Raw genomic sequence first — 25357 nt, forward strand, 5'->3', positions numbered from 1 at the left:
TTTTTATAGAGCCTAGCAATAAGACTGATGTGTTATTATCCAAAATTACAGTATTAGCACTTTAAAAGTTTACAAACTCTCCAGAACAAAGACAGGGACACTGTACAATGTATAAGCAAATGTAATTTCTCTGAAAATGAAAAACAAGTATGTATTAATTTTGGGCTCTGCCCTATCCACCTGCTTTGAAAATACAGAGATGAAAAACAGCAGCCTACTAAATGTTCAAATCACCATTCAGAGAAATGTTTTGATTATCCAGTATTTCCTGGATATTTTCTGTTGCTGTCTTTCAGGATTTGGATCCAGGTTTTCAAAGCTTTTTAATAATAATTGATGGTACCAACTCACAACTTTTAATACCAGATCCTTCAGTTGTACAAAAAGAATCCAGATTGGTGCCTTTTCCCAGGGACTTTATTATTTACTATACTCTCATTGTTTTTTAATACTTTTAAACATGACTGAAGTGAAAGAGTTCCCATGTTTAGTACCATTTTAAGGCTTATGAGAGACATGTTTAAACTTACAAATAAGAAGCACTAGGTTCATTCCCGATACAAGTCTACTGTAGCTGTCCTAGAATCAAAGATCTTACAAGTTATAACTAGCTTCACTGCCTTCCTAAACCAACGATAGGAAAACACATAAATCAAGGGATTGCAGGCAGAATTAAAGTAAGCAAACCAGATGAGAACATCAAACAAAACTGGGGGAGTAATGAAACCCAGAAAGCTGTCTACCATGGTGTCTATGGTAAAGGGTAGCCAGCAAAGTAGGTAGATTCCTACAGCTATCCCAAGACTCTTTGCTGCCTTCCTTTCTCTCTTTGATGCTCCTAAATTTAGTTGAGACTCAATACTCTTATTCATGATGTTTATCTGTCTGGCTTGCCTGTTTGCAACAATAAATATTTTTATATATAAAGCTATCATTATGAGGCAGGGGAAGAAGAACACTGGGAAATTTATCCAGCCCCAGAGTTTGTTAAAGAGCAGCTGACAGCTCCCAACACAAGGTATGTCTTGTAAAAAATGACCTAGTCCTTCTTCAATGGCCTTAGTGTACAGGAAGATGGATGTGTAAACCACAGGTATGCACCACCCTGTTACTATATAGATGCAAGACACCCTTATGGTAAACTTAGAGGGGTAAAGCAAAGGATCACAGATAGCACAGTGACGATCAATGGAAATGAAACATAGGTGAAGTATTGAGGTCAAGCAAAAAAGTGTGTCCAAAAAGGTATGTAGCCTACAGAAGTAGTCTCCAAAGTACCAGCAGCTCTCCACGGATCGAATAGTACTGAAGGGCAGTACAGTTAGTCCCAGGAGAAGGTCTGCAAAGGCAAGAGAGAGTAGCAAGAAGTTGGTGGGGGTGTGCAAAGCTTTAAAGTGGGAGACAGAGACCACAACCAGCAGGTTCCCCAGTACTGTGACCATCATGCCTATGGCACAGAACAGGTAGATGGTCAGCTGGACCCCGAAGGGGTGTAGTGTTCTGTAACAGGAGCCATTTGTCTCATAGCACAAAGAAGTGATCATCATTTGTCTAATACCAAGCTCCTTGACAGAGTTAATTTCTTTGCCACTTCTTCTGTATGCCTAATGAATAGTCCAGTCTTCAGCTAAGGACCCAGACACTTACCTGAAAAATAAGAAAAGAGAGGGTGGAAGAGTAGAAGACAGAGAGAGAGAGAGAGAGAAAGAGAAAGAGACCTCAGTCTTCCAATTACATGTGCATAAATTCCAAATACCACAGACAGCATTACATCTTTTAAATGACAGGGAAAAATTATTATGAGTATGGACTGGACTAAAGCAGACTGCTGGAAGAAGAGGAGCTCTGAGAGATGGATCATTTATGCAGTTGTGCACTGCATAAATACTCTTCCTTTAACACCCACTTTCTGTTATTGAGACAGACAGGATACTGGATTAGATGGACTTGTAGTTGACCAGTTATGGCATTTCTTATGTTCCTAGCACAGTTACCTTATCAGTACATTTGTTTAATATATTTGTTTACATATTTTTACTTCAAATGAAAGCTCCAGTGGTCAGGGTGGTCATTCTGATCTATTTCCAGCCCTAGAGACATAAGTAGATACCCATTTTAAGGTGCAGTATTCTACATAAGGTGCACCAAATGTCCTGGTTAATACAATTCCCGAAACACTGTCTCTTTTGTCTCTGCCACTATTACTGACTATTTTAAGCTTCAAGTAAACATAATTCAATGGGAAAAGTGATCTGTAAGGCTTCAGGCTTATATACAAAGAGAGTAGAAGAGAGAGAAGTGAGGAAGGGTTCTTGGAAAATAGTAGCAGTTTAAAAATCAAACTGTTTTCCTTGCAATTAGTAGAAAATTACATAGCAGTGGGGAACACCAATGGCAACATTGTCAAATGTATCCATTATTTATGACTACAAAGAAGAATGATGCGGTTCAGTAAATGATCACTGTACACAAAATGGTTTTATTTTGAAATTGCTGTTACTTTCTGAAACACTCTCATAGCTAGGTAAGAAGCTCCCAGTAGTATTTTTAATGAATAAGACAATTAAACAGTTTATTCTAAGACACCAATTGATTATATTTTTAAAAAGCTACTGTCAGAAAATTATAGTTAAATATATGGTATTTATCTTTCCTTTGTTTTTTGACATAAAATCACTAAAGTAGCACCTGGAAATAGTGGGGAAAACTATTTTTTGTACATAATCAACACCATCATCACCATATACCCTGCCATCCTACAACAATGATACTCTCCTCAGTAGAATAACATATAATGATATAATATATACTTTCAAATCAGTGATACTTACAGTAAAACAGGATTACCTATTACTGGTTAAGGTTGTCTGTAGCACAAAACTTTCTAATAACATATCCAAAGACACATCTGGATGGTGTGAGATTAACCAATGCCTTATATATAATCCCAATAGAGAGACCAAACCCTCAAATGAGGATAATACAATGAGGAATGTTTCAGAGGGTGTGCCCAAAGTATTGTTGGCACAACAGATGGGTGTTGTGCAGAAGCTTGCTTTAAAGAGCAAAGATGCTAAACCCGGTTTCTTATTGGCACAGAAATTCAGAAACTCCTTTCCTAAGACCTTCAGCTCACCAGCTCCTGACATCAAATGACCATCTCCTCCAGTGATATCCCTTCACTGTCGCCCTGCACAGATTCTAAGCTTCCTACACCAGGTTCAAACAGATCACTGATGTCCATCCATTTCACCTCTGACACCTCTCCTTCTCTACATCTGTATCCCTCATTAAACAAACCTTAAGTTGCCTACACCCCATCCTCACCAGGATCCATTTCCTCCCCCATCTCCCTTCATGTTTCCCTTTTCTCCAGCCTTCCACGATGTTTTCTGAATGCATTGTGGGCCAAAAAAGCTACTGATGTCCAGAAAAGAGGCAGCTATAACAGTTAGTTCATCTGTTTCTTCAAGGGGGGATTATGCTGAAAGCAGTTCCACTTCTTGTTTTCTAAACCCATTCTACAAATGAACTCATGATACAATTTTTGAACTTTTACCCTAAAGGTTTAGAAACTTTCTTAAATCTGTTCTTTTATCAGGGGCACAAGGCCACTATTTTGGAAACATTTTCCAAATAGGCTGAAGCATTTTACTAACACCACATTTTTAATCTTGTTCTTTGAGGTAAATATTGGGAATGAAAAAAATCAGGTTATGAATAATTTTATGATGCCCTAGACCTAATGTATAGGGTTTTATCATGATAACTTGATTTTGTACAGTAAAGACTACATATTGAGGGCATTTCCATGTGCATTTTACTGTGGAGCTGAGTAATTAGCTCTATAGTAAAACGTCACTGTCTACATGTGAGGTACTATTAGGCCAGAGTAAACTAATTAACTCCACCATAGGATAGTACTGCCCAACAGTTATTTACTCCACTGCAGCGTATGTGTAGAGAGTGACTGGGGCTGGCTGGAGCATGAGGGTGCAACAGTGCAGGGGCTGCCTGCCGGCTAGCCCCACACTATAGCACCAGTGTTTCCCAGCCAGCCCCTTTTCAATATGTTAAGCCAGGCTGGAGCAGCTTCACGCTGGCAGGTTGCACCGTCCCAGGCCCCTGCTAGGTACGGCTGCATCACCCTGGCTCAACATGCTCTGGTCCTGGGCACACATGTAAATCCTGTGCCTGACAGCAATAAACTCAGCCACAAATTGTGCTGGAGTTTATTCAGCCATGCTAATTGCACATATAGGTGTGCCCACTCAATCTAGATAAAATCCTATATTTCCCAAATCAGCCTAGGCTCACCACCCCTAGTTGTTATCTTTTCTCTCCCCTACTTGACACTGTTTCTATTTTGTTCCCTCCATCATTGTTCTCTCATACAAGGGTGTCTCTGATAGCTAGATGAGTGTTGCAGGGCTGGTCCACAGGTCAGATGAATGGTGTGGGGTTGGTCCTACAGGCTGGATCAGGTCCACAGATCCCCCTCTCCCTCCCACATGCCAAACACAGCTCATGCAGTGCTTGCCCAGCTAGCCCAGGACATATTGTGCCTACACTGGCTGATCCAAAACTGCTGCACACAGTACCCATGCAGGGCTGGTCTAGGACACTCTCCATGTCTGGCACTTACTCCAGCCAGTCCAGGATGCATTCTGGTTGTATGCTTTATGCAGCATGGGGCTTGGAAGGGCTGGAACAGGCACTAAATGTGGCCTGTAGTCTGGACCAGCCAGAGTGGGTGCTGCATGTAGCATGGGTCCCGGGTCTGCTGGAGTGGGCCCTGTGCAAAAACCCAGTCTGGCACACACCACATGAAGCATATAAATCAACTATGGACCCAGGTGTAGCACCAAGGATCCAGTCCATGGTCCATATTTTTGACACCCCTGCTCTAGTGAGATAAGAGATTATCTAAAATTGAAAGAAGGCCTTTACAGCCTTGTAGGTGAGCACCATGGTCAAGTGATGAGAAGCTTTGGACTTTCTTTGGTCTTCTGCAGTAAGGAGTTCTCCAACCAAGGTCCCTAGGCCACAGCTCCCAAAAGCTTCAGTATGGCCTCCTTCATCAGCAAAAGGCTCTTGCAAGGCCTCCTTGGTGAACAGCCAATTTCCAAGAAAGCTAGGATCCAGCCCACAATCAAGAATGTGACTCAACCTGTTAATGAATTGAATGATCAAACCATCTATAGCTTATGCCGTAATGTTCTTCACCATCCTCTGGAGCACTGAACAGGAATCATCTTTAGGGATAAAACTGGAACATTTCAGATAACTAGTTCCCTGTAATTTCTGAGAAGACATAGATGAATCTCAGTCCTTGCTGTCTTTGCTATCTTCTGTGTCATAGATGTAACAGATCCAAGCCTGCAGGCCACATCTGGTCTCTGGAGACATTTCATTCAGTCTCTCCTGAGGGGTCTGGGATGAAAATGCTATTCAGATCTCATGTGTGCTATTTTTATTCTTGCATCAGTAGGAGCATCTAATTTCCAGTCTTGTCATTATGGACCATTTTGGATCAGTCCTTCACAGGTGGACTCATCTTTTGTACCCACAAATATTTGTGCATATTAAAAACAGATTTTTTGAACGCATGCTGTGTCAGGGCACTTTTCGTGCCTGCCACTTTAAGGGCTGAGCCAAACAGCTGGCAGGTCCTTGATTGCAGCAGCAATTTTGAGACACTGGCTGTCTATGTAAACAGAGCACATTGCTACAGGTGTCCAGGCAGGAACATTGCCTGGCTGAACTGCTGCATAGAAAGTCTTGCAGGTAGGAACTGGAGGCTCTTGGTCCTGGGCACGACCCTGCTGGGAGTGGGTGGCTTGGTGGGGCTCCCAGTGGTGTGGGAGCCCCCAGGAAAATACCAAACCAGTTACCACCCCGGTGGAAGGTGGTTTGGTGTGCCTCAATAACTCCTAACTCCTACATCACCGTGGGTAGCAGTTGGGGCCAAGCATGGCTACGGCCACCTGAGCCCGCACCAGGGAGGAAAGCCCCATAGCCCCAATGAGGGTAGGCCTCAGTGAAGGGGTAGAGATGTGGAGTCCCAGTGAGGGGGAACCAGAGGGCTGGGAGCCTGGTGTGTGTATGAGAGTTTGTGTAGCGTTGCCCCGGGAGAGGCCAGGGCACACTTGGCCTAGGTCAGGTAATTGGCTGGCTATTACCCTGGTGAGGGTCACGGGAGAGGCCCAAGAGACGGCACATGTGCCACCCAAGGTGTGCACTTGATGAAACTTATAGCTGAAAGGGCCTGCTCCAAGGGGGAGCAAGGCAATGTAAGTTGTTGATGCATGAAAGGCCCTAGTGAGAGAAGGGCAGTATGAATGCATGTGTGTCTGAGGCCTGACAATGAGGGCTAAGCTTGGTCTGACTGTAGGCTGGGAACATTGTTACATGGATGCCGTCTGCAATTCTTGGGCTGTGGTGTGGGAAATGAATGGCGCCGCAGATAGCGTTTCCTGGCATTGGGGCAAGAATGGGAAGCCTCCTGACTTCTTAGAAAAAATTAAGAAACAGCAAGGCGTGGCAGACCAGGAAAGTGGATGGTTAGCTCAGACACAGGTGGCAGGCCAATGGCGGACCGGCTCCAGGAAGACCTCTTGTTACACATGCCAGTGGATACGTCACCTGTAATGGGCATGCAAATCCCCACCTAAGTGTCTACAATGTGGACTTTTATGGATGTAATGTGTCCACATGGAATTTTGGCAGGCGCAGTCAGCGTATCGTCTCTGAATAAGTGGATTAGGCATATTCAAATGGTGTAGTTAAAGTGGGCTCAAAATTTTTTGAGTATTATCATTACCTACTGAAAGAGTGATCAACCCCCAGCCTGCAGACCAGATCCAACCCCCAGTGCTATGTCATCTGGCCCACAGGGTTCCTCGTGGATCTGTGGGAAACCTTGTGGGCTGTGGCCCTGTGTGCTAGATTGGGTACACAGAGTGATATGAGGCTGGGGATAGTGTGGGGCTCTGGGGTCTGATCCCACTGGAGTTACACAAAGGCAGCTCAGATCCTTGGAGCCTGACCTTGTGATGGTCACAAGATCTCGTGATCGGAGCCTGATCTTGTGATGGGCAGCTTGCAGCCCTGGAGCTAAATCCCATACCAGGCATTAAGTGGCCCAGGGCCCTGGAGCCTGATCTCAGTGTGGAGCCCCAGAGCCAATTCTTTCATGCAGGGCCCCAGATCATGTGCTGGGAGGTGGTGGCTTAGGGGCCTGGAACGCAATTCTGGTCAGTGGAGCTGGACAGAGGCAAAGCAGGGCCCTGGGACCTGATCCTGGAATGTGGGGATGGCATGGGGTCTGACCCGGTCTATGGATCAGCCTTGTGCCACTCTAGTGGATGGAAAAAGATAACAGATTTTTCTTATTCAGTTACTGAACTAAATCTTAAGAAATAATATGGCTTGATATCAGCAATTTGAAACATTCCTACTTTGCTTGAAAACAAAGCGGAAGCAATTTAGCTTTGCTTCAGGTTGACTTAAACTTCTGTTTTTTAAAATTTAGCCAAATAAAATTAAAATGTGAAAAACATTATCTTGAAATGAAAGTGGGGTTTTTTTGTATTTCATCAGTTCAGAAAACATTTGCCAATTATATATGTCCAAAACTATTCACTAAATTTGACCTAAACTGCATGTTCCCCCACAGCTCTAATGAAGAGATTTGCATCACACACGAAGGCATCACATGGGAAGGCAAGTGTGTTGCCTACCAAACTCGCTTTTTTCAGGCAGTTATTGCAACACAGGGCTTTACTGGGTAAAAATAAAATATGCACTCTTCGGTAGTTAACAAAGGGTTAATTCTGAAATGTATAAGTGAAGGCATCTTTTCAAGAAGGCTCACATTAATTGATGAAGATTACCAAGATGCTGCTACAAGAATGTTTGTTCAACACAAGGCTGTTATAGCCTCTCCCCAGAGGTCACTGATTCCCCTTACTGTTTGAATGCTGTTTGCCACAAGCAGAACATACTTCTCTCCCTGGGAGCACGGCCACCAAAGGAACCTCCATGTCTCTCCCTGGAGCTCCATCTTCAGTCCTGCTCAGCATTCAGATTTTTTTTTTTTGCTGTATCTGCATATGCATTTCGAATCAAAACTACACTCTTGAATGTATGTCATAAAGGATGCTGGAAATGAAGTCACTTTCCTATACCTAATAGCACTACATTTACCATATAGCTTCAGACTGAGACAAAACTAACAGAACACTCACTGGCTTAGCCAAGAAGTGGGTTCCTTTGTTCTCTTGAAGTGGGGCAGCTGCTTTTGAACTACTAGGCTCTCGGATTTGGATCTGGACTGTGATAAAGTGCATGATGTATAAGCAGTGAGTTCAGGCACCAGAATGAAGGATCCCTTTTCCCAGTTATGACCCCTGTAAGGTTTATGCACTCTTTGACTCCAACCTGGATGTCTGCCAGTGTGCAAAATCTGTAGATTTTCAGTAATATGGCATATGTTAGCCAATTTATGTATTCTCTTTTTAAAATCCAATTTATTCTTGCCTTGGGATGAGTGTACATACTTTTATAATATTAAGAGTGCTTGGCAGAGGTGGTATCTTTTATTAGACCAACTAAATAGTTGCAAAAAGTCTTTTTTTTCCTTACTATTTAGTTGGTCTAATAAAAGAGATCACCTCTGCCAAGAGTTTGGAATATTTTTGCCTGTAGGCCAACATGGCTAAAACCTGTATGCCTGAGACATACTTTTACAAGAAGCACAAAATCAGAATGAATAATGACAAATATTAAATAAGCCCCTAGGCATGTAACAAGGAGGCAAGGAGCTGGATAGATATGGATACTGAGCTTAGATATTTTGGAATAAGGATATAATTGGCTAATGTATTTGGACTGATATAGACAGAACCCCTTAAACAAAAGGCCTGTCCTTTTCCATCTGACATCACCCTGCATAAAAAGGGGCTTTGGATCATGCTGTTAAATATAAGAAAGTAAGGCAATGATACTGCTGTAGTCTGAAACTATCCCACTTGCAGTCCCCAGAGCTTTACAGGGACTACTGAGGACTTACATGATTTCAGTTAATGGGATAGTAAATTGGTGGATGAGGGAGAGAGAGAGAATTTTTCAGGTTCAGTAGCTACCACATGCGCTGTATCTGCTTTATTCTAAATCACTGAACACTCAAAAGGAACAACAAATATAGCCTTTAATTGCTTATTGACTGCTGCATATAAAAATGTTTCGGGTAATTTACAATAAAATAAATATCGACAAGTTTTACTTCGTTTTGAGAAAACAGTGTTCACCATTCTGCATTTTTATTATTGTTTGCAAATAGAAAAGAGCCCTGCTCAGTTTCAGTGATTAAGTCCTAATCAACCAAATCCTCATTTGACAGGGCCAGTTTTAAATATTGACATTTATATAGTAAATGGGTACTTAAAAGCAGAAAACCTGGAGGCTCAAAGTGACACTTGGACACTGATTCTTATCAAACTGATGTAGCACAGTGTGTATGTACACATTTTACCTGTATCTGTACAATAGTATATCTTTTTAAAGGCACTGCATATTTGGCTAGACCACTTCCTACTTGCTAAAATAAATTCAATGAGACAAAGTGCTAAACATTATATATGCCATATAACCAGTGATGTGCTAAACACAAGCTTCTTCAAAAGTATGTGCCTAAATAATATATATTAAGACATATATCCCCATGTGAACTACTCTAAAAGTACTCTACAAGCAGCATAGCCATGTATTAGCTTATTCAACAAACCCTCGCTGATTGATTAAGTATCTGCAGGAAACAGATTGAGAGTAGACGAATCTGGTCTGAAAATCTTACCTGTCACAATCATTTTAAATGCTTGGCGAAACCAAGGATAAAATAAACCATAAATGATTGGATTACAGGCAGAATTGAAGTATCCCAGCCAGAGGAAGGCATTATACAAGTCTTCTGGGGTTGAGAAATTAATGAAAGGGTCAGTTATTGTAAGAGCAAAGAATGGCAGCCAGCAAAAAACAAACACACCTATGACTATACTTAATGTTTTAGTTGCTTTGCTTTCTTTTTTTGTAGAGATTTTGTTCTTGGTGTCTGAAACTGGTTTTAACACATTGGAGGCTTTAGCAATTTGTGTGGCATGTTTCCTTGCCACAGTAAATATGTGGACATAAATGCCCACCATGACTGTGCCTGGAATAAAGAAGGCTATAAGAGAAGCTAACACTCCCCAGAGCTTATTAAATATAAGTGTACATAAACCACTGCAGTGTATTGAAGCCACGTAATCTTCAATGCCATCAGTATTCATCTCTGATAAAACCAGGCCAAAGGCAAATATGAACGGGACACACCAACTCATTAATAAGAAAACCTCTACCACTGGGATAGTTATTTTGGTGACATAATGGAGTGGGTCTGACACAGCATAGTAACGGTCAACAGAGATAAAACACAGGTGGAAAATCGAAGTGGTACACAGCATTATATCACAACAGGTATGGAGTTTACAGAAGACCTCTCCAAAATACCAGCATGACTCAACAGACCTGACCATGCTGTATGGCATAACTATGGTACTAAGCAAAAAGTCTGTAGTTGCCATGGAGCAGATCAGAAAGTTGGTTGGAGAGTGAAGCTGCTTGAAGTGAGAGATGGAAATGATCACAAACATATTTCCACCCAGCGTGAACACTGTTGCTCCTCCCATGAAGATGTACATAGCACAGAGACTGAGTGTAGTCCTTACATTCCTGTGACATGAATTATTAACAAAGTCAAAACAGAATTGCATAGTCTGTGGGCTCCAGAGTTCAGAGGAATTCATGATTTGGGATCATCAGTAAAACATGTTGCAATGCAGCCAGGTCTGGGGAGGAAAATGCACAAAAATAAAATGAGTAGGAAAATTAGTTACATTACTGTGTGCTTCCTGATCTGTGCATAAAATTGAAAAAGATATAAAAAATAAAATTGTGTGCTGCTTTTAGGCTAATTGTCTTTTCCTAATAGAATGATCGATTTCTGATTCTATATGAGAATTTCAAGGGGCAGGTTGGTCATTCCAGTCTATTTACAGCTTTAGGGACATCTGTAAATACCCATTTTAAGGCGCAGTATTCTACATTAAGTGCATCATAAATTATTGTTAACGCACTTCCCAGAACACTGTCCCTATTTTTTGTTTCTGCCATCTTTTTAAGTATGCATAATTCAATAGGAGAAACGACCATGTCATGTTAATGTAAATAGATGACAAGCTTCCAGTCGTATTTCTTATGAATTGAACAATTAAACAATATATTCTAAGTCACCAAGAGATTATGTTTTTAATAAGCTACAGTAAAACAGGGATACTTGAATATATAATTTTTACTTGGGTTCTTCTATGAAATCATTAAAGTAGCTGCTGGTATTAGTGCAGAAAATCAATTTTGGTATATAATCAGCACCACCCTTACACTTCTCCCCACTCCAGTTCCCCAATCTACCACAACTATACTCTTCTCAATAGACTAAAATATAATATGTTTTCAAATATATACTGCAAGTGGCACTTACAGTAAAACACAATCACCCATTACTGGCCAAGGATATTTGTAGCATGGATCCTTCTTCCAACAGCATATCCAAAACACACCTAGGTGGTGTGAGATTAATCAATGCCTTATATATCATCCTGATGGAGAGGCAGTCCCTTCAGTTGAGGATCGTACAATAAGCCACACTGCAGAGGGTGTGCACTAAACATTGTTGGCATAACAGGAGGATGTTGTACAAATGCTTATTTTAAAATGCGAAGAGGATTAAATATACTGTTTCTTATTGGCACATAAATTCAGAAAATCCTTTACTAGGATTGTCCTCTCACCAGGTCCTTAACATGTGATGACCACCTCCTTCTGTGAAATCCCTTTTATTGTTACCCTGCATAGATTCTAGGTTTCCTTTGACCTTCCCTATACTGGGCTCAGACAGACAGCAAGTATCCACCCCTTTCACCTCAAAACTCAAGCCCTGGGTCACATTAATTACCTATGATTGCCTCCGTCTTCTTATAAAATGTCCTGATCCCAACCAAACATAGCTCTGAGCAAAGGTTTTCCTACCATCCAGAAGAGGTGATTATTGCAACATTTCTACCCCTAAATTCTCTGGCAGTCTCTTGATTTGGGCTGATCCAGGGCAGATTTGGGCTGATTTGGGCTGATCCAGGCTGATGTATGGGATTTCGCAATCCATACATGCATGGCTCCCTGTCTGCACACAATTCCTGAAAACACCCTTTCTAACTTGGATTATTCTAAATGACATCAGTTTCCATAATCTGGTCTAAGCTATTTACAACCTCCTAAACATACCTTGGGCTGCTATAGCACTTCCTCCTTACTTAGCATCATAGAATCATAGGAAATTAGGGTTGGAAGGGACATAAGGTGGTCATCTAGGCCCTGTTCAAGACAGGACCATTCAAAACCAGATCATCCCAGCTAAGGCTTTGTCTAGCAGGCAGGGCTATTCCAAGGGTGGGGGTGAATCAGGGAAACCACCTTTGGGTCCTGCACTTTGTGGGGCCCTGCAGAACTGGTAGTTTAGCCCACCTGCCCGCCCAGCAGGTTGGACGGCTCTTTGCCTGTTCCAGCTGGAAGTCCCAGCCGCCATCCGTCCCGTCGTGTACGGGGTGCTGGGGCTTTCACTCCCCAGTGTGAGTGTGCCATGGGATGGGGAGGGGGCCCCACACAGGCTGCTTTTCCCTGGGCCCTGCACCCTGCTGGGAGCATCTCTGCTAGCAGGGTTTGAAAAACCTCTAAGGATGGAGATTCCACCACCTTCCTGGGTAACAGTGCTTTACTGTCCTCCTAGTGAGAAAGATTTCCTAATATCTAGCTTAAACATCCCTTGCTGCAACTAAAGACCATTGCTCCTTATTCTGTCATCTGCCACCACCAAGCACAGTCTAGCTCCATCCTCTTTGGAAACACCCTTTAGGTAGTTGTAGACTGTAATTAAATCCCCCCTCAGTCTTCTTTTCTCCAGACTAAATGAGCCCAGTTTCCTCAACCTCTCCTCATAAGTCATTTGCCTCATTCACCTAACAATTTTCGTTACCCTTCGCTGGACTCTCTCCGTTTTGTCGAAATCCTTTCTGTAGTGGCACCCGCAAAACTGAACACAGTCCTCCAGATGTGGCCTCACCAGGGCAGAAGAGAGGGGTAGAATCACTTCCTTTAGCCTGCTGGCAACTATCCTACCAATGCAACCTAATGTGCCCTTGTTGCCAAAGATGCTAGTGACATACTGTTGGCTCATATTCAACTTATTGTCCACTGTAACCCCCAGGGCCTTTTCTGCAGAGCTGCTACCCAGGCAGTCAGTCCCCAGCCTGTACCAGATTGTTCCATCCTGTGTGTAGGACTTTGCACTTGTCCTTATTGAACATCAGGAGATTTATTTTGGTTTACTCCAATTTATCTAGATCTCTCTGAATCCTATCCCTACACTCCAGCATATCTATTACTCCCCCCAGCTTGGTGTCATCTGCAAACTTGCTGATGGTGCACTTCATCCCATCTTCCCATTGATGAAGACATTGAACAAAACTGGCCCCAGGACCAAGCCCTGGGACACCCCACTTGATACTGGTTGCCAACTAGACTTTGAAACATTGATTACTACCCTTTGGGCCTGACAATGCAGCCAGTTTTCGATCCACTTTACAGTCCATTCATGCATCGCAGATTTCCTTAGCTTGCTTGTCACAATGCTGTAGGAGACCACATCAAAAGCCTTGCTAACGTCAAGGTATTTCACATCCACTCCTCTCCCTGCATCCACAGAGCCAGGCAATCAGGCTGGTCAGGCATGACTTGCCCTTGGTGTTTCCATGCTGACTATTTCTAATCAGGTTTTTCTAATCGAAGTGCTTAGAAATGGATACCTTGAGGACCTGCTCCATCATTTTTCCAGGGACTGAGGGGAGGCTGACTGGTTGGTAGTCCCTGGGATCCTCCTTCTTCCCTTTCTCCTAGATGGGCACTATATTTTTCTTTTTCCAGTCATCTAGGAGTTCTCCCAATGGCCATTACTTTTGAAAAATAATGGCGAGTGACTCTGCAATCATATCGGCCATCTCCCTCAGCAACCTTGGGTGCCCCACAGACTTGCACAGGCCCAGCTTTTTGAAACAGTCCCTAGCCTGATATATTGCCCCTGATGGCTGCTCACCTCCTCCCAAACTGTGCTGCCAGGTGCAGTAGTCTGACCTTGCCTGTGAAGACTGAGCTGAAAAAGGCATTCAGTATTTCAGCATTTTTTGCATCCTCTGTCACTAGGTTGCCGCCCTCATTCAGTAAGAGACCCACTTTTTCCCTGATCCTCCTCTTGTTGATGACATACTTGTAGAAACCCTTGTTACCGTTCACATCCCTTGCTAGTTGCAACTCCAGTTGTGCTCTGGCCTTCCTGACTTCATCCTTGCATGCCTGAGCAATACTCTCACGCACCTCTCTAGTCATTTGTCCAAGATTCCACTTCTTATAAGCGTCCTCTTTATGTTTTAACTTACTGCTATGTCAAGCTGGTCTTCTGCCATACTTGCTCGTCTTCCTTCACATCAGGTTGGTTTGTCCCTGGACTCCTTTCCCTCTCAGACTGGCTTCGCAGGGGATTCTGCCCATCACTTCCCTTCTATACTTGTATCCTCCCTCCTTAAACTATCCTCCAGGTACCCATAACGCCTCCTAACGCTCCATCCATATTATCCCATGTCTCTTTCTTTCCTGGCTTTCAAAGTATTTTCCAAATGCATTATGGGCCGAAAACTATAGCGGCCCAGAACAGAAGCTGCTAGAGCAATTCCTTTATCCTATTCATCAGGCGGTGTTTAGTCTGAAAGTAGTTGAACTTTTTGGCTTTCTAAACCCATTCTACAATAGAGAGTGATATAGGGTATAACTTTCCCAAAATCATGTTTCATAAGATTCACAAGTCTGCGACTTTGGGCATTTTTTCCAGTTATGTTGAAGTTTTCCAGTTTCACTATCACAGCATTTTACATTTTCTTCCTTGATATATACATTCAAAGTGGAAAAATACTGAATTATTCATAATATTACAAAGGCCTTGATCTAATGGAAAGTATACTGCCAGGAAAATTCAAAGCAGTAAATCAGGAGTTATCAACAAGTGGCATGGGCAGCTTCATGTGGGGTGCAATAGACTAGGAAGAGGAGAGACAGCACTATAGTAGACAGGGCAGGAAGCAAAATGCAGAGCAGGGCAGGAAGCAAAAAGCAGAGCAGCAGATTAGGCTGGAAGCACAGGGCAGGAAGAAGAAAGCATAGAAGCAGGTGAGGAAGGGCATTTGAGCAGCACATGAAGAGGGCACAAAGCTAATTTGTGACATACCTGCCAAAATGTTGGCCTCCACTGCACTAGATATTGGTTTAATACTGTAATGGACATGGCACCCAAGATTGCACTTCCCTACTTTGCAGTACATCAGGCCACTGGGGAAAGGAGAATGTAGTGAAAGGGATGGTAAGGTTTTTGCAACACAAGGTAAAGAAAGGGAGTGTGCATAGCAGTGGCAGCGACTGCAGCTGGTGAGACATGTAGCAAAGATCCAGGTGCTGCAGCGGGACAGATTCTACAAGGCTGCAGCTGGCAAGATGCACGGCCAAGAACTGGCAGCTGCGGTGGGGTGATCCTGAGAGGCTGCACCTGGGGAGATGTGTGGCAGAAGCCACAGTGGCAAATGACAATGGTGGGGCTTAAGTGTGTGGCCCATGTGCACAATGGGCCACGGCTCAGGCATAGTGCCTGTGTGCACAGTACCCAGGTGCACAGTGGGACTGGAGACTGGTTTGAGGGTTCTTCATTGTTGAAGGAGAGCTCAAATTTCCTCACTGTAAATAGTCCGGGGTTAGTGTTTCTTACTGGTTACCTTGTTATCTGTTACTGAAAAGTTCTACCACTGGGTGGATGCCTGGGTGTTATGCTTTTTCCAAGTGTACATACCTTAATGCTTGCTCACCTGTTAAGTATAACTTATGTGTATGTATCCTAATGTACTCACCTATGTGTTCCCAATCTGCTAAGCCCATTGGCCTGTGACTTGAACCCTTAGTAACCTTACATAAATGTATAAGAAACCCCCTTTTGGCTCCTGTGCAGTTTTCAGGATTTGGTACAATATGCTTACAAATGTCTACTTCTTAAAATTATGTGCACCTAGTTCTCTTTCTGCACCTAAATGGTGGTTTTCTAGCCACATAAGTGAGTTTGTTTTTTTTTACAATTAAACACAAATAATGATTCTATTTGCCCTGCAATGTGAACAGGTTCACACACAGACTGATCATAAACTCAGTAGATATGAGCTTGCCAGGCAGGTACACATTCACATACATGCACCCTATTCTGGTGCTTACATAGATCCAAATCACAAAATGTCACCAGCCAGAAGCCCACAATTAATGGGTCTTGGATGCCAGAGGAAAAGGAGGGGAGTTCTCTCCTGTTTTAGCCTAAAGAAATGAGTGGCTGGGGCACTTGCCCAGGAAGGAGGAAAAATAGTTATAGTTAAAGCTGGAGTGGGCTCGAGAGCCACATAGGGAGCTTTGATGGGGGCAAGAGTGCTCAAAGGCCTCCATGGCTCACAAAAGGCATTCAGGAACACCTGAAAGCCAAAAAGAAGGTGTACGTCCAGTGGAAGGGAGCGGCCATCACCATACCTCCATCGCTCAGGTCTATAGGGAGGCTGTTAGGAAAGCTAAGGCACATACAGAACTAGGGCTAGCATCAAGGATTAAGGACAACAAAATATCCTTTTTTAAATACATAGGGAATATGAAGAAGGCACCGGGTAACGAAGGGCCCATGCAGGAAACGCTTGGCAATCTGGTGGTTGCAACAGAGGAAAAGGCAAACATTTTTAACAATTTCTTTGCCTCCATTTTTTGTGCAGGGACTGGGACTGGGATTCAGGATGGACTCAGGAGTGACTCTGCCAGGCGTTGCATCAGGGAAGACCGAGTTAGGAAACTTCTGGAGGGGCTGGATGTGTTTAAATCAGCAGATCCAGATGCCCTCCACCCGAGAGTGCTGAGGGAATTGGCAGGGGTCATTGTGTGCCCCCTGGCACAGCTTTACGAGCACTTGTGGTGCTCTGGCCAGGTGCCAGATGACTGAAAGAAGGCTAATGTGGTCCCCATTTTGAAAAAAGGGAGGAGGGAGGACCCAGGCAACTATAGGCCCATTAGTCTTACTTTGATCCTGGGGAAGCTCTTTGAGAAGATTATCCAGAAGCAGATCTGTGAAGGACCAGCAGGGGGGATGATGCTCAGGGGCAACCAGCATGGATTCATTAGGGGCAGGTCCTGTCAGACCAACCTGATTGCCTTCTATGATCAGGTCAAAAATCATTGGATGCAGGTGTCGCAGTGTTTGCCCATCTCTGTTTGATGACACGATCCTATGCTGCCTTTGCCCAGGCAACTGGGCTTACTAGCCTGGGACTCTCATGTAGACCCTGGAGGACTCCTTGATGACTCTCAAGGTGACCCCCAAACTCACCTGCCATGACTTTGGATGGTTTTTCATTGGAGGGGGTCCACTCGGAAGATGCCGCCATAGTTGTCAAGGGTCGCGGTGGATGCCTATGGGGCTCCAACCTCTCCTATACCCTGGCCATGCACCACCCAATGAGATGGGCCTCAGGATCTTTTTGGATGTCCCCTTAGGATGTTTTCCTCGGTTCCTTCATCCTGCTCTGCAGACCTAGACCTTGGACTCTAGCCAAAGCCACAGGGCCTGGTGATGCTCAGTCTTTGGCACTACCCCTCTCGACACTCCACATGTTCCACGGTGGACGTTGTTGGTTGTTGCCACCTTCTCGTATGGTCTCCCGTCTCTTAGTGGTGTCTCTAATCCCTTAGCCTGGTATAGGGTGCCAAGCTACCCTGCTCTAGACCAGGACCAAAATGAAATCTAACTGCAAAAGAAAAGCATGAACTGACTGCTCACCCCCAGAGAAGCCCTGCACTGCGGGAGCCTAACAAAAACCAAAAGAAACTATGACAAAAAAAAAGGAACGCAACAAGTGAGAGACAAAAGAAAAAGGAAAATAAAGAGGGGCACCTATGGGGGGGGGAGCCCCGTGCCCTCTTCACCTCTAGGCTGGTGTGTCCCCTGGGTTGGGGTCCACACCTTTGCCCTGGCTGGGGTCTCTCTGATCCCCTTCGGGATCACCTCTTCCCTAACCTGCGGCACCTGAAGCCCCCCTGCTGGCTCACTTGATCCCCACCAGTCTTTCCCGGCATGGGGATTTCCACCAACGCCTATGGCCGCTGCCACTGCTGGCTTTGCTACCAGCTCCTTTGATTTTCACCGGTCTTCCCCGGCACAAAGATCCTCTGCAGCTCCCTCTGCCACTGCTGCTGCTGGCCTCCCTGCCAGCTTGTTTGATCTTCACCAGTTTTCCCCAGCATGAAGATCCTCCATAGCTCCTTCTGCCGCTGCTGCAGCTGTTGGACGTGGAGGCTGGGTGTGCCTCACACAGCAGTTCCCCCCACTCCTATGCTCCACATTTCCCCAATCATGCTTACAGGGCCAGTTTTTATTTTTGCCAGGTGATGTCTCTTCCTGATGTCACCTGGCTCCAGCTGGAGATAAGCGCGGCTGATAAACTGCATGGGTGGTTTTGCCTGGCGCGCCTCCTTGTTACCCTGGACTCCTGCTACAGGTAGGTTTTTTCTGTTTTTACTTCCCATGGGGTCTGCCTCTGACTGAGGCTTCCCCTTTGGTCATCCCTGCATCCCTGGGACATGGTGGATGTAGTCTTTATGGACTTCAGGAAGGCCTTTATCTCTGTCTCCCACCCCATTCTCATTAAAAAGCTAGGCAACTGTGGCATTGATGCCTACACAGTCATATGGGTTGCAAATTGGCTGAGGGGCCACACTCAGACAGTGGTGGTGGATGGGTCATATTCAACCTGGAGGAATGTGGGCAGTAGAGTCCCCCAGGGCTCAGTTTTTGGGCCCACATTGTTCAATTTCTTTATTAGCAACTTGGATGAGGGGGTGAAAAGCACCCTTTTCAAATTTTCTGACAACACCAAGATTTGGGGACAGGTGGGCATGCTAGAAGGGAGGGACAGGGTACAACTGGACCTGGACAGGTTACAGGGGTGGGCAAATGAGAATAGGATGGGATTCAATACTGACAAGTGCAGGGTACTGCACTTGGGCAGTAAGAACCAGCAGCATACCTGTAAACTGAGGAACTCCCTTCTTGAAAGCACAGTGGCAGAAAGAGATCTTAGAGTCATTATTGACACTGGTCAGGCCACATTTGGAGTACTGCATCCAGTTCTGGGCGTTGCACTTTAGGAGGGATGTGGCCAGCATTGAGAGGGTCCAGAGGAGGGCCACTCCCATAATCCGGGGGCAGCAGGGCAGGCCCTAAAAGGAGAGGCTACAGGACATGAACCTGTTCACCCTTCACAAGAGAAAGCTGAGAGGGGACTTGGTGTCCATCTATAAACTTACCAGGGGGGACCAGCGGGGTTTGGGAGAGACCCTGTTCCCCTGAGCACCTCCCAGACTAACAAGAAATAACAGCCATAAGGCGTTTGAAAGTAGGTTCAGGTTGGGCATCAGAAGGCACTACTGCACAGTCAGGGCAGCTAGGATCTGGAACCAATTCCAAGGGAAGTGGTGCTGGCTCCTACCTTGGGGGTCTTTAAGAGGAGGCTTGATAATTACCTATCTGGGATCATAAAAGCCCAGTATTCTCTCCTGCCCATGGCATGGGGTCAGAGTTGATGATCTACTTAGGTCCCTTCAGACCCTACATCTATGAATCTATGAATCTATGAAGAGTTGTTGAGGGCCAGGTCAACATCACTGCAACAACTCACTTAAACTCCCTATGTGGAACGGGGAAGGGGAGGACAGAGAGCTGTGGTTGGAAGCAAGACAGGTGGGTGAAGCTGGGCTAATGGGGTGGAGTTGCAGGGCAGCACCTGCTCTGTGGAAAGGTGCATTAGAGAAGTGGTGGTGAGAGGTGTGCTCATGTGTGTGTGTATGTAGGTGTGGAGCTGGCCAGTGGTGAGGGGAGGGAAGAGGTGGCAGAGGCTGTGTGTGTGTGTAGTAGAGCTTGCCCAAGCAATGTGGTGTGCAGCTGCCCCTGCAACACTCTGCATGGGGCTGAGCCCAACCTGGGGCAGTCTGTACTGTGCTCCAGCCCACTCCTACTGGCCCAGCCCCAGCCAGCATGAACAACTTACTGGTGAGGCTGCTGCCAGTATGGCTGCAGTTACCTTGGTGCAGCTGCCTGTGTGTGGTGTGTGTTTTAGGCCCTGTGCTGCATGTAGCATGGGTCCCGGGTCTGCTGGAGTGGGCCCTGTGCACAAACCCAGTCTAGAACACACCACATGAAGCATGTAAATCAACTATGGACCCAGGTATAGCACCAAGAATCCAGCCCATGGTCCATATTTTTGACACCCCTGCTCTAGTGAGATAAGAGATTATCTAAAAATTGAAAGAAGGCCTTTACAGCCTTGTAGGTGAGCACCATGGTCAAGTGATGAGGAGCTTTGGACTTTCTTTGGTCTTCTGCAGTAAGGAGTTCTCCAACCAAGGTCCCTAGGCCACAGCTCCCAAAAGCTGCAATGTGGCCTCCTTCATCAGCAAAAAGCTCTTGCAAGGCCTCCTTGGTGAACAGCCAGTTTCCAAGAAAGCTTGGATCCAGCCCACAATCAAGAATGTGACTCAACCTGTTAGTGAATTGAATGATCAAACCATCTATAGCTTATGCCATGGTGTTATTCACCATCCTCTGGAGCACTGAACAGGAATCATCTTTAGGGATAAAACTGGAACATCCTAAATAACCAGTTCCCTGTAATTTCTGAGAAGACATAGATGACTCTCAGTCCTTGCTGTCTTTGCTATCTTCTAAGTCAGAGGTGTAATAGATCCAAGCCTGCAGGCCACATCTGGCCTCTGGAGACATTTCATTCAGTCTCTCCTGAGGGGTTTGGGAATTTGGGAGTAGATGAATAAGAGGTGGGGCCTGCTAACAAATTCTGTGTCACAGGACCTTGCTGGGGATATGTCAGCAGTGGGGGAGGGTGAAAAATGGCTTTGCTAACCTCTGTGGCAATACTGCTGTCTTTGCCACTGTCATGGTGTCTAAATTCAGCTTCTGAGGAAACTAATGGTATGGATCCAGCCCAGTGGGCAAGTAGAGGTTGACGATGTTATTCTGGGTTAACATGCCATTCTGTTCACTTTCACAAGCATTTGTATGAAAATACTATTCATGTCTCATGTGGGCTATTTTTATTCTTGAATCAATAGAAGCATCTAATTTCCAGCCTTGTCATTATGGACCATTTCCACTTCACAGGTGGACTCATCTGTTGTACCTACAAATATTTGCACATGTTAAAAACAGATTATCTGAATGCATGCTGTGGCAGAGCACTTTTGGCGCCTGGCACTTTAAGGGCTGAGCCAAACAGCCAGCAAGTGCTTGATTGCGGCAGCAATTTTGAGAAGGCTGTCTATGTAAACAGAGTAGATTGCTACTGGGGTCTGGCAGTAATGGTGCCTGGGTGGGTTGGGGTGCCTCAATAACTCCTAACTCCCACAACACCGTGGGTAGCAGTTGCAGCCAAGCATGGCTATGGCCACCTGAGCCCCCACCAGGGAGGAAAGCTCCATAGCCCCAGTGGGGGTAGGCCTCAGTGAAGGGGTAGAGATGTGGAGTCCCAGTGAGGGGGAAACCAGAATTCTGGGAGCCTGGTGTGTGTGTGAGAGTTTGTGTAGGGTCTCCCTGGTCAGGTAATTGGCTGGCCACTACCCTGGTGAGGGTCACAGAAGAGGCCCAAAACGTGATACATCTGCCACCCAAAGTGTGCACTAGATAAAGCTCATAGCTGAAGGGGCCTGCTCCAAGAGGGAGTAAGGCAGTATACGTCGTTGATGCATGAAAGGCCTTAGTGAGAGAAGGGCAGCATGAATGCATGTGTGTCTGAGGTCTGACAATAAGGGCTAAGCTTGGTCTGGCTGTAGGCCAGGAGCATTGTCATCTGGATGCCATCTGAAATTCTTGGGCTGTGGTGCGGGAGACGAATAGAGCTACAGACAGCGCCCCATGGCATCAGGGCAAGAATGGGCAGCCCCCTGACTTCATAGAACCAATTAAGAAACAACAAGGCGTAGCAGACCGGAGAGGTGGACGGTTAGCTCAGAAACAGGTGGGCGGGCCAATGGCGGACTGGCTCCAGGAGGGCCTCCTGTTATACATGCGGATGGATACGTCACCTGTCATGAACATGCAAATCCCCACCTCAGTGTGTGGATGTAATATATCCACATGGAATTTTGGCAGGCCCAGTCAGTGTAACTTCTCTCAATAAGTGGATTGGGCATGTTCAAATGGTGTAGTTAAAGTGGGTTCAAAAGTCTTTGGGTACTACCACTACCTTCTGAAAGAGTGCTCAGTCCCCAGCCTGCAGGTCAGATCCAACCCCCAGTGCTATGTCATCTGGCCCACAGGGCTCCTCATGGATCTGTGGGAAACCTTGTGGGCTGTGGCCCTGTGTGCTAGATTGGGTGCAGAGAGTGATGTGAGGCTGGGGATAGTGTGGGGCTCTGGGGTCTGATCCCACTGGAGTTACACAGAGACAGCTCAGATCCTTGGAGCCTGACCTTGTGATGGTCACAAGATCTTGTGATCGGAGCCTGATCTTGTGATGGGCAGCTTGCAGCCCTGGAGCTAAATCCCATACCAGGCATAAGTGGCTCAGGGCCCTGGAGCCCGATCTCAGTGTGTCGAGGTTCCTTGGAGCCCCAGAGCCAATTCTTTCATGCAGGGCCCCAGATCATATACTGGGAGGGGATGGCTTAGGGCCCTGGAATCCAGTTCTGGTCATTGGAGCTGGACAGAGGCAAAGCAGGGCCCTGGGACCTGATCCTGGAATGTGGGGATGGCATGGGGTCTGACCTGGTCTATGGATCAGCCTTGTGCCACTCTAGTGGATGGAAAAAGATAACAGATTTTTCTTATTCAGTTACTGAACTAAATCTTAAGAAATAATATGGCTTGATATCAGCAAATTGAAACATTCCTACTTTGCTTGAAAACAAAGCGGAAGCAATTTAGCTTTGCTTCAGGTTGACTTAAACTTCTGTTTTTTTAAATTTAGCCAATTAAAATAAAAATGTCAATGTCACAAGGACATATGGTCAGCCAAGGGGAAAGCCTCGGTCAGAAGCTGACCCCTGATCAAAGAAAAAGAAAAAAAAAAAACTTGCCACAGGGGTCTGGGAGAGTGAAAAGGCACCTGCAGAAACCTGTCCAAGCAGTTTATCAGCAGTTCATCAGCCATGCCCGTGTCCAGCTGGGGCTGGGTGATGCAATGAGGAGGCGTCACCCAGTGAAGATAAAGTTCAGCCCGGAAAGCGTGGGAAGTGGGACACTGAGGGCCATAGGACTGGTGGGGAACTGCTGGATGGAAGGCACGTTGCTGATGCACTTAGCAGCGGCTGCAGGGGCTGTAAAGTATCTCTGAGCCGGGGAAGCCTGGCAGGGGTTGAAGACACTGGCAGGGAGGTTGGCAGCAGCAGTGGCAGCGGTGGAGGCAACAGGTGCTGCAAGGGATCCCTGTGCTGGAGAAGAGCGATGGGGATCGAAAACACCAGGAGGGAAGCTGACGGTAGCAGCAGCGGTGGCGGCGCAGGAGCTGTGGGGAATCCCTGTGCTGGAGAAGCCCAGCCAAGATCAAAAGAGCCAACAGGGAGAGCTGACATGGGAGCACTCACAAGAGGCAATGGGGGCTGCAGCCACAGGGCCAACGCTGGTCCCAGAGGGGTAGAAGGGGACCCCAGCTGGGGTGGAAGTGTGGACCCTGACCCTGAGGGTGCGCTTGCTTAAAGGTGATAGGGGACCAAGGGAGTACAGGATGCTTCCTGTGATTCCCCCTTCTCCATTTGGGCCTTCCCCATCTTGTTGTTCGTGTAGTTGGGGTATCAGTTTTGTTTTTCATGTTGGGTTGCTTCTGGGGCCCGGGACTTTATGTTGGTGAAGGTATTTTGATTGTGTTTCCCTTTTTCAGGCTGTTCTATTTTAGTTCTTTGTCTAGTACAGGTTAGTGTAGCCCTCCATCCCAGGCTGGGTAGCAGTGACCCCGGTCGAAGGCAGGAAAGAGACCACAAGAGAGCGCAAAGAGGAACAGTGACATCTCCCATAGATAGCGCTGGGCGTCGGAAGCGACAGCTCCAAAGGCAGCGAGCCACCAGACCCTCTGGGTATAATCAGAGCCCTAGGCACCCGTTGGCAAGGAAGGACATGGGGACCAGGAAGATATCAACAGGGAATAGCCGCTAAAGATCTTGAGGATCATCTAGAGGGTTGGCATATGGCCAGAGTGTAGGGGAGATTGGAGCCTCAGAGACATCCGCTAGGACATGCGTCCACTCTGGAGGCATCCTCAAAGGGGACCCCCTTCACTGAGAGACCATCCAAAGTTGGGCCGGCGAGTTTGGGAGACTCCCCAAAGGTAATCAAGGTACCCTCTAGGGTCTACGCAAGGTTTCCTGGTGAACAAGGTCAGCTGCTCGGGCAAAGGCGGCTCGGGAGCAAGCCTTCGAGCAAAGACAGGCACAGGGAAAAACATTATTTTGAAATGAGAGTTTGAGTATTTCACCAATTATGTATGCCCAAAACTATTCACTAAATGTGACCTAAACTACATGTTTCAGTGAACTGACTTTTGAGAAAAATGTTCCCCCACAGCTCTAGTGAAGAGAGATGCATCACATGGGAAGGCAAGCATGCTGCCTGCCAATCTTGTTTTTCAGGTTATTGCAACACAGGGCCTTATTGGGTAAGAAAAAAATCTTTAATAGTTAACAAAGGGTTAATTCTGAAATGTATTAATGAAGGTATCCTTTCAAGAAGGCTTACATTAATTAATGAAGATTACCAAGATGCTGCTGTAAGACTGTTTGTTCAACATAAGGCTGTTATAGCCTCTCCCCAGAGTTCACTGATTCCCCTTACTGTTTGAATGCTGGTTGTAACAAGCAGAACATACTTCTCTCCCTGGGAGCACTGGCGCCAAAAAAAACTCCATGTTTCTCCCTGGAGCTTCAGTCCTTCTCAGCATACAGATTTTTTTTTTTGCTATATATGCATATGCATTTCAAAGCAAAGCCAAACTCTTGAATTTATGTCATATAGGATGCTGGAAATAAAGTCACTTTCCTATACCTAATAGCACTACATTTACCAAATAGCTTCAGACTGAGACAAAACTAACAG

General features: G+C 45.6%; 2 protein-coding genes across 2 annotated transcripts; both read right to left on the minus strand.

The window, feature by feature from the left end:
- Nucleotides 1-548: 548 nt before the first annotated feature.
- On the minus strand, nucleotides 549-1574 carry TAAR5 (trace amine associated receptor 5). Its single transcript, XM_090031452.1, has one exon. It carries the CDS (start codon nucleotides 1545-1547, stop codon nucleotides 549-551), a length of 999 nt encoding a protein of 332 aa, XP_089887578.1. The 5' UTR covers nucleotides 1548-1574.
- An 8226-nt stretch (nucleotides 1575-9800) lies between these two features.
- LOC149873137 (trace amine-associated receptor 4-like) lies at nucleotides 9801-10844 on the minus strand. The gene has a single exon (XM_090031454.1). The coding sequence runs from the start codon at nucleotides 10842-10844 to the stop codon at nucleotides 9801-9803; it is 1044 nt and encodes a 347-aa protein (XP_089887580.1).
- Between the last annotated feature and the right edge of the window lie 14513 nt (nucleotides 10845-25357).

Source organism: Crocodylus siamensis, chromosome 1 (genome assembly GCF_052110815.1).
Source record: "Crocodylus siamensis isolate JL-2025a chromosome 1, ASM5211081v1, whole genome shotgun sequence".
Lineage (NCBI taxonomy): Eukaryota > Metazoa > Chordata > Crocodylia > Crocodylidae > Crocodylus > Crocodylus siamensis.

Excerpts from the sequence above, each read along its gene's own strand:
- LOC149873137 (XM_090031454.1), bottom strand. The coding sequence starts at position 10,844 with ATGAATTCCTCTGAACTCTGGAGCCCACAGACTATGCAATTCTGTTTT.
- TAAR5 (XM_090031452.1), bottom strand. The coding sequence starts at position 1,547 with ATGATGATCACTTCTTTGTGCTATGAGACAAATGGCTCCTGTTACAGA.